Source organism: Bidens hawaiensis, unplaced genomic scaffold, assembly GCF_021521415.1.
Source record: "Bidens hawaiensis isolate Kalapana, Puna unplaced genomic scaffold, B.hawaiensis_p1.1 tig00006617_1, whole genome shotgun sequence".
Lineage (NCBI taxonomy): Eukaryota > Viridiplantae > Streptophyta > Magnoliopsida > Asterales > Asteraceae > Bidens > Bidens hawaiensis.
The window spans coordinates 644,073-654,102 of NW_027491447.1; the positions used below are offsets into that span (position 1 = coordinate 644,073).

Consider the following 10,030-nt stretch of genomic DNA (forward strand, 5'->3'; position numbering starts at 1 on the left):
TTAGTTATTAATAGTTACAACTCCCAATATGTGATCGTAGTTGGATATATGCCAGTTATTATCACATTCATTTTTTTTTTAACAAAACTTAGACTATTAATGGTTTTATGATCTTAAGCATGAGATTGTTATTTAGATGTTTTAAAACTCCATTTTTTTAATTAATAAGATAAAGTCCAATAGAGATTGCAAATCATGACTAAATGATCAAACGATATTTTAGTTCTACGTTATTTTAAGAACTCAAAGATAAAATGGCACATTTTTATTCTTAAGAAGAAGCCACAACATTACTAGACACGCGAACTCAATAACTAAAACTTTAGATACACGTTTCATGAGATTTGTTTATTGCAATACATGCATGAACTATGTGAGTTTTATATTTGTATCTAACTTGGGTTGGTTTCTAATGCATGGATCTCAGTGGCTCGAGTTTAACCATCAACATTCTAAAGTATTGAAAAATAAAAAATATTTTTCAGGTCTTAAGTGAGTCATCTTGATGATTTTGATTTAACTTTAAGTGAGCCTAATATGACTTGGTATGAGTATATCAGTGTTGTCATTATTCAAATATCTCAATGCATATTTTATTTAATCATTCGCGAAGGATTGATTTTCTTCTCATTATTTTACTTTAAAAGATATTTATGAGATTTAGTTACGGAGATGGTGGTAAGAGGTACTACCGTCTACGATGAGGGACATATGTAGTTAGTTATCTTGTAGCTTATTCCAAGAAAGGTGAAAAACCATAGGAAAATACATAAAGTTTCCTACTCTTTACATCAAAACTCCATTTTTCGAATTCCATCAAAGTGTTTTAATTTAGTAACTTTTATATATAATCTTTTAAAAAGAAAATGACTATCATGTCGCTACATGTTTGTTTTTATTTACATTCCGATATTATTTTTGCCAAATGTTACAAAAAATGAACCCATATCAAATATAAAATGTTTATCAACGTTACGATGTGATACATCTCTGTCTTTTGAAAAAATCATAGTAAAATGAATTAAAACTTTAAAAGAAAACAAAATATCAATATTTTTATAAATATTCAAAAAAAAAAATACATAGTTGATCTAGTGGTAAGATGTATGTCATTCTTACCTGGAGACACATGTTCGATTCCTACTCGGGCTAGTTCGAAGGACAAAGCTTTAATCCCGGATTCGAACCCAACAAAAAGCGAGGGTTTACAGATTCTATCTGGTTCCCGCGCATAAGGGGATACGGTTTCGCGTCTATCAAGGGTTCTCCAAAAAAATTGGTTTACACGTGAGATTATCTACCGTTAAAACAAATTAACCAAATCAATCAATCGTTGAAAATAAATTGGATGTGGCTCAATGGTAAAGCACTCACTTTACAAGTGAGAGGTAAGGGATTCAAACCTCGCTATCACCAATTTATATGGGAGATATGAGGGATGACACTGGCTTGCCAGGGTTCGAGTCCTGATCTCACCCGGTTTTACCGACTCCTCGCTGTCGTGCCATATGACGGGCGTGGGGTTGGTTTTTATCAGGTGAATCTCTCAACAGGTAGACCGCTATGGACTCCGTTTGTTCGGACTAGCGGCCAGCTCGGCTACCAATGTGAGCCGCGTACAAAATACCCAGGGTTACTTAGTTGGTCGTTAAAAAAAATCAATGGTTGAAATTGAAATGAATAAACAAAATAAAGTTTGGTAGAACTAGAAGAAATCAAATCACTATTTAATTGACGGTATTATTATCTTTATCTTTCATTCAATCAATATTCCATTCCAGCAAAACAGTGAAACACACACTTTACAGTTTAAGTTTGCTTCTCTGTTCTGTTTCTGTTTCTGTTTCTGTTTCTATCTCATTCTCTTCAACTTCCGCCGTCAATCGAATCAAACCCATATAAAAATGTCGGTGGTTTCTTTTCATTCCGGCAATCCGGTAACCTCAACATTAATCTGCACCGTCGTATTCGTTCTCTCTCTGACGGCGTTTGCTTTCCCGTCCACTCTCGTATTGGAAAGAGCCTTTCCGGTTAACCACCGAATTGAACTGAGTCAACTCAGAAACCTAGATAGTTTACGACACCGTCGGATATTACAGCAGCAACAGTCTTCTTCTTCTGGTGCCGTTGATTTTCCTGTCAAAGGAAATTATGATCCTAGTGTTGTTGGGTAATTCAATTTCCTTCATCTTCTTTATTCGTTCTATTAGGTCCGTAAACACGAACACAAACCTGTTTAGAAACATGTTACATGACATGACTTGTGCAATGAAACAGAAGTTGTCTAAAGTTTATAAACGTTTTTATTAATACATAATTCATAACATATTTGAAACGGGGCCTAAGGTAACTAAGGCATAAGTCATATATTTTATTTCACAAAAAATAAAATAAAAATTGAAATCAGGTTAAGTTAAGCTCATTTCTGAAACTTTCTAGTTTAAAATTTTAACGATTCTTGTAGGCTTTATTATACCAAAGTCCAATTAGGATCTCCTCCAAAGGAATATTATGTGCAAATCGATACGGGAAGCGATGTGTTATGGGTCGCTTGCACACCCTGCGATGGCTGCCCGACTTCAAGCAGTCTGCAAGTATGCTTATTATTTGTTATGATTAAATAAAGTGTTATGGAATTTGTTATAAAACAGATAAGATGTTTATGTTTTCTTTTATTTAACAGATTCCAATGGAGTTCTATGATCCATCAAGCTCGTCAACGAGCTCTGCAATTAGTTGTTCAGATAAACGGTGCTATCAAGCGGCCCAGTTATCTGATTCGGGATGTTCTAACAACCGGTGCGGTTACCAGTTTCATTATGGAGATGGTAGTGGGAGTTCCGGTTATTATGTATCTGATGTAATGCATTTGGACACGGTTGGTGTTGGTTTGACCTCGGCTAATGTTGTATTTGGGTGAGCTAGTTATAACATAAGTTTTGTAGTTTTATAATTTTAGTTGATGAATAAAAATGTTGTTAATTTGGTATTGTACTGGTTTATGTAACAGATGTACCACGTCTCAAACCGGGCTTTTAACTAAATCCGATAGAGCGGTTAACGGGATCTTTGGATTTGGTCAAAGCGGGTTGTCGGTAATTTCACAGCTTTCTGCACAAGGAACCGCTCCTGATGCATTTTCTCATTGTCTTATTGGAGGTGATAATGGCGGGGGTATTTTGGTCATTGGTCAAATAGTGGAGCCACATATGGTCTATACTCCAATTGTCCAATCGCAGTAAGTTTTCTTCGGTTATAGTGGCGTTTTTGTATATGAATTGATATCGTTTGAATAATATAAACTTGCATGTTTTCAGGCCACATTATAATGTGAACTTGGAGAGTATTTCTGTCAATGGTCAAACATTGTCCATTGACCCGTCACTTTTCGCCTTATCGGATGACGACCATGGTGGAACAATAATCGACTCGGGAACGACTCTGGCATACCTTGCTAAAGATGCTCTTAAACCGTTTGTGGATGCTGTAAGTTGAATAGGTCAAAGTCGGGTTTTGGAGTTGACTAATGGTCAAACCTTAATGTTGGTATCAATTTGTTTCTGCAGATCTCACAATCGGTTTCACAATCTGCACAGCCGCTTATAAATAAGGAAGAGAAGTGTTATATAATCACCTCAAGGTTTCTCTTTTATACCCATTATATCTCAGCTATATAATATAATCATTTAACTAATAATCAGTTAATAAGACCACTGATATAATCAATCTTTTAATGTTATTTTAAGTGTCTCGGACTTATTCCCGCCTGTAAGCTTCCACTTTGCGGGCGGCGCTTCAATGCATTTAAAACCTCAGGACTACCTTATTCGGCGGAGTTCTATGGTATATTACACGAAACTATGTTAATTACTAATAACTAGAATAAGTTATCTTTTTTTTTTTGTTAATTTTTTTAATAATTGAGTGTAATAATCTATTCACGTATATGAACTGAAAGAATGTGTTTGTAGAGTGCGGCTGAGGTGTGGTGCATTGGCTTTGGGTCAATGCCAAATCAACAAATTACAATTTTGGGAGGTATAATAATTATACAAATTTAAAATTATTTTAAATATCTGACCACTTTTCATTCTTTTGATCTGTGTTTTACCTGGTGATGCAGACCTTGTTCTTAAAGACAAGATTATTGTTTATGATTTAGGCGGACAAAGGATTGGATGGTCGGATTATGACTGTAAGTTCTCGTCATTTTCTGTAGTGTTTTGATGCACATTTTGAAAGTTATCATGTCATATAATCAACTCTTTTTGTTGCATTTGCTTAATCTGAAACTAATTATATGCTTAAATGATGTTGTTAGGTTCATCTTCTGTAAACGTGTCTGTCACCTCGAGTGGCGGCAGAAGTGAAGTTGTAAATGCTGGTCAGGTTGGTGGCACCACTTCATTGCAGATAACTTGCTATGAACTGATTATTCGGATATTTATTCTTGCTTCTATAATACACTTGGCGGTCATACGCAGCTAGTATTCACATCATGTGTTTTGTTATGACGCGTAGATTATACATCGTACAAGCGTATAGAAAGAAATAGAGTTGACTGTTGATATTCATCTATATTTATGACCAATTTTGTTCTACATTTCTGTGTTTTTTGTTCTATACTTCTATGTTTTCGGGTCAAATATTTATTCTATGACTTTGATAGACATAAAAGCTGGTCAACCCCGGTTACGTGGGTTTGAAAGCTGGACTTTTGACAATATTGTTTACAGTTTACACTATTTAGTACATAGACTGATAGACCATTAGCTAAGTAATACTGTTAACATATTAAATTCATGGATATGTTATTTTTAAAAATTAAAAGCTTTATATAAATGATATGAAACAGGTTCATTCTCTATTTATATCTCACGTGTCAAAATATGTTATGCTATCATAATGTTTTCAAGCTATAAGACACCTGCAAGAGAAATTCATTGATATCTATATATCCTATGTTGTATGTATGCGGTATTGTAAGTTGCAAGTTGAAACACAATGTTCTTTTATACCGAAATAGCAGGCAACAAGTTTTGTCGCTAGAAAAACTATGAATATTGTTCGTAAAACAAACTATGAATGTAAGGTGTACTCCTCCTATAATTTAGAATAATAATTGTTTCATGGGTTATTTTAAAGTCTAGTAAATATCTTAATGTTCGTATTTGAGTTGAAATGCTGAATCATCTTAGTTATTAATAGTTACAATATGTGATCGTAGTTGGTTATATACCAGTTATTAGCACGTTCGTTTTAAATAAAACCTGACTATGTTGGTATCTTTACAGTTTATCATTATACGCAAATAGAGATCGGTTGAAAATTTACATTATACCAAATTTTTTGTACCAAAAGACAATCGACTCTCGAACCACAACTATAGGTTCTCCCTCAAAAAAATATGATATAAAAACGGAAAAATATAAAAATATAAAATGTTTATCCACGTTTCTATGTGAAACTATCTCCAAGTTTTGCGAAACTCAGTATTCACTTTTTTTTTTTTACATAAACTCTATACAAAAATTTAAAAAGAAACACAAAATATATATTTATTAATTAACTAAAATCAGTCAATTGGTTGACATTGACATTGACATTGACATTGAAATGAATAAACAAAAGAAAGTTTGGTAGAACTAGAAGCAGCCAAATCAGTATTAAATTGACAGCAAGGTAGTGAATGAAACACGTACAGCAATCGAACAGAAACAATAAATAAAAAAGTATGTCGGTGGTTTCTTTTCATGCCGGCAATCCGTTAGCTTTACCATGATTAATATGCGCCGTCGTATTTGTTTTGTCTTTAACGGCGTTTGCTTTTCCGTCGACTCTCATACTGGAAAGAGCCTTTCCGCTTAACCACCAAATTGAACTGAGTCAACTCAGACACCGAGATACTTTACGACACAGTCGGATATTAAAACAGCAGTCTTCTTCTTCTTCCGGTGCCGTTGATTTTCCTGTCAACGGAACTTATGATCCGTTAGTTGCTGGGTAATTCAGTTTCCTTTTATTTATTCATTCGATCTTCTAAACACGAACACAAACCTGTCTAGAAACATGTTACACGGCATGAGTATAATATAGCATGTACAGTGAAACAAAAGTTGTCAAAAAGTTTATAAAAGTTTTTATTAATACATAATTTGTCAGGTAACTAAGGCATCCACTATATATTTTATTTTAGAAAAATGTAAACAGCTGTTTGACACGAAAGCTGTTAAGCTCAAACTCATGTTTGTGCATCTCCATGTCCAAAACTAATTTATTTTAGTTTCAAAATTTTGCAGGCTTTATTATACAAAAGTCCAGTTAGGATCTCCTCCAAAAGATTATTACGTGCAAATCGATACGAGAAGCGATGCGTTATGGGTCTCTTGCGCCCCCTGTTATAGCTGCCCGACTTCAAGCAGTGTGAATGTATGTTTATTACTCTATTTGTTATGATTAAATAAAGTGTAATGGAATATGTTATAAAGCAGACTTGTATATGTATGTATGTTGTTTAATAGATATCTATGAAGTTGTATGATCCATCGAGCTCATCAACGAGCTCTGCAATTAGTTGTTCAGATAAACGGTGTCATACATCGGAGCATTTATATAATTCGGTCTGCTCAAACAACCAGTGCGGTTACCAGTTTCATTATGAAGATGGTAGTGTGACCCTGGATTATTATGTATCTGATGTAATGCATTTGGACACGGTTGGTGTTGGTTCAACCTCGGCTAATGCTGTATTTGGGTGAGTTAGTTATTAGTTATTAGTAAGCGTTACAGTTTTATAATATTATAATTGAATAATAGAAATGTTGTTAATTTGGTATTATTGTATTGGTTTATGCAACAGTTGTAGCACGTTTCAAACTGATGCATTGATTAACGGGATCTTTGGATTTGGTCAAAACGGGTTGTCGGTGATTTCACAGCTTTTTGCACAAGGAATCGCTCCTGATTCATTCTCTCATTGTCTTAGTGGAAGTGATAATGGCGGAGGTATTTTGGTCATTGGCCAAATTATGGAGCCGCATATGGTCTATACTCCAATTATCCAATCACAGTAAGTTGTCTTCGATTATAGTGGCGGTTTTGTATATGGATTGATATGGTTTGAATAATATAAATTTGCATGTTTACAGGACACATTATAATGTGAACTTGGAGAGTATTTCTGTCAATGGTCAAACATTGCCCATTGACCCGTCACTTTTCGACTTATCGGATAACCATCGTGGAACAATAATAGACTCGGGAACGGCTCTGTCATACCTTGCTGAAGATGCTCTTAAACCGTTTGTGGATGCTGTAAGTTAAATTGGTCAAAGTCAAGCTTCGTGTGATTGTCTTATTTATGTGTTATTCGTGTTGATATACAAAATCCCTTGAGAGTTTGAGGTTTTGGATTTTGACTTATGGCCAAACTGTAATGTTTGTGTAACGCTTGTTTCTGCAGATCTCACAATCGCTTTCACAGTCTGCAAATCAAGATCATTGTTATGTAATCACCTCAAGGTTTTTCTTCCATACCCATTAATTCTTAGCTATGTAATATGATCAGCTAACAAGACAGCTAGTAACATCAATTTTTAATGTTATTTTCAGCGTCTCGGACGCATTCCCGCCTGTAAGCTTCCACTTTGCGGGCGGCGCTTCAATGCATTTAAAACCTCAGGACTACCTTGTATTCAAAGGTTCTACGGTAAATTACACAAAATTATGTTAATTACTAGTAACTAGAATAAGTTATCTTTTTTATTTTTTATTATTTAGTGTAATCGTTATTCACATATAAGAACCGAGAGTGTGTGTTTGTAGTATTATGCTCAGGTGTGGTGCATTGGCTTTCAGTCAATGCCAAATGAACAAGTAACTATTTAAGGAGGTATAGTTACACAAATTTAAAATCCCCTTGAAATTCTGACCATTTTTCATCTTTGTTGATTCTTGTTTCATTGTTTGTACTTGGTGATGCAGAACTTGTTCTCAAAGACAAGATTATTGTTTATGATTTGGGTCGTCAACGGATTGGATGGTCAGATTATAACTGTAAGTTTTCATCACCATTTGACTATTTTCTACATAATAATCATGAACATATAACTTGTTGCTTTTGGTTAATCCAAAACTAATTATATGCCCCTCAAATGATGGTGTTAGGTTCATCGTCTGTAAACGTGTCTGCCATTTCGAGTGGCGGCAAAAGGCACTGCTGCATTGCAGATTACTCGTTATGAACTGATCATACGGATCGTTATTCTTGCTTCTATAATACACTTGGCGGTCACATACAACTAGTATTCACATCATGAGAGATGAGTTATGGCATATATAGATTATAAATTATATGCATAGTACAAGTATAAAGAAATAAATAGAGTTGACTGTTGTTATTCATCTATATTAATTATTTATGACCAATTTTCTTCTATGTTTTCTGTTCAAATATTTACTATGCCTTTGAAAGCCATATCACCCGGGTGATAGCTCAAGCTCGATTTTGCAGTGTGATAGCTGGACTTTGACAATTTTGTTGTCACAAATATATCTCAACAAATTTAAAATGAAAACATTGCTTAAGAATTCACATGTTAATATTAATTTGTTAGCAAGTGATGGTTGCTTTTTCCATGTTCTCCAAACAACGTTAATTCTTTGTTGTGTTAGAATAACTAATCTCCTTCGAGTTGCGGCTAGTTTCATGTATGATATCTAATCTAACACCCATTTCGATTTAGAATTTAGGGAAGTGATTAGTTAGTAAAGTAACGTTATCATATTATACATAAATTTGTTTTAATAATACATTTATATGTGCATTGTTTTTTTTGAACGGTAAAAATAAACTTTTATAAACATACGGCACACAAGGCCAATAAACAACACACAATCCAAAACCAGGAGCAGAGCCACCAAACAAAAACCAACAACACTATTGCATCAATTTTTTTAAAAAATAAGAATATCTAATAGAATAGTAACCAAGTTTTAAAATTGTTTCAATTAGGTCACTCATACATAATATTCCCAAATCGGGTCACTAAATCTTCAAATCAAGTCTCACAAACTTTTTTGTGCGTTAAGAAAGAAATGGAAGATAAGATGCGGGGGTCGGAATTTGCAATATATGTAGTTAAGTTTGGAAAATTTTAAAAACGTTAATTATATTAAAATTCAAAAATAAAAAATAAAATTCACGTCGCCACTAAACGTCAATATAAAAAAAAAGATAAAAAGATTTCTCATGTGAAACAAAAAAGAAAAAGGCTAAAAAACCATGTTAAAACCTTTAATTTAATAAAATATGAAAATTGAGTGACTTAATTAGAACACTTTTAAAAAGTTGAGTGACCTAATTGAAACACTTTTGAAACTTTGTTACTATTCTATGAAGTTAAAAACACCAATTTGACCACCTTATCCGTCTATCGATTTTCTTTTGGCTCTATGTTTAAACCAAATGAAATCTAGGGACTTAATATCGCTAATAATCTCTTCTAACTTTACCTCTTTGCCCCCGAATAATTTGTCGTTTCTTGCTTTCCATATTCTCCATAACGCTATGTCACGATACCATGAAAAGCCTCCTGCTCTTGGTCTCTAACCCCCACCGAGCAATGCATATCTAGTAAGTCTCTAACCGAGAGTCAAAGACCATAGGAACTTTGCAATATATAAAAATATGCTCATTGAATTCTAACTCACTAGATTTATAATATATATCTTTTTTTGTCTAATTTTCATGTGACTCCACAATAATCTCGATCAATAATGCAAAATGCCGACGCCATTATTTGACCTAATGGTTGCTATATCTTAGCACCAAATTTTGAAAAAGAAACATTTTTTAATAACAAAATTCAAAATCTACTTTGTACATTTTTAATAGTAAAATTCCATATTTACTCTCAGTTTTATAATAAGTTTGGGTATTAAGGTTAACTTCCATTAAGTTCAGGAGGTGTAAACAAGCCGAGCTACTCGAGCCCGAGTAAAAAAAAACTCGTCTAGTTATCGAGCCCAA

The 10,030-nt window shown here is 33.8% G+C and overlaps 1 protein-coding gene, 1 long non-coding RNA gene and 1 pseudogene across 2 annotated transcripts; all 3 read left to right on the top strand.

Moving 5' to 3' along the window:
• The first annotated feature begins 1,764 nt into the window (after window positions 1–1,764).
• On the top strand, window positions 1,765–4,653 carry LOC143633160 (aspartic proteinase 36-like). Its single transcript, XM_077101511.1, has 10 exons — window positions 1,765–2,170; window positions 2,465–2,594; window positions 2,684–2,916; window positions 3,011–3,238; window positions 3,318–3,486; window positions 3,567–3,640; window positions 3,747–3,843; window positions 3,972–4,038; window positions 4,124–4,195; window positions 4,322–4,653. The coding sequence occupies exons 1-10, from the start codon at window positions 1,905–1,907 to the stop codon at window positions 4,486–4,488; spliced, it is 1,503 nt and encodes a 500-aa protein (XP_076957626.1). The 5' UTR covers window positions 1,765–1,904; the 3' UTR covers window positions 4,489–4,653.
• Window positions 4,654–5,734: 1,081 nt separating this feature from the next.
• LOC143633076 (aspartic proteinase 36-like) lies at window positions 5,735–7,073 on the top strand (annotated as a pseudogene).
• An 83-nt stretch (window positions 7,074–7,156) lies between these two features.
• LOC143633162 (uncharacterized) lies at window positions 7,157–7,512 on the top strand. The gene is made up of 2 exons (XR_013153635.1): window positions 7,157–7,314; window positions 7,463–7,512. It is a non-coding gene; the product is annotated as an uncharacterized LOC143633162 (long non-coding RNA).
• The last annotated feature ends 2,518 nt before the right edge of the window (window positions 7,513–10,030 follow it).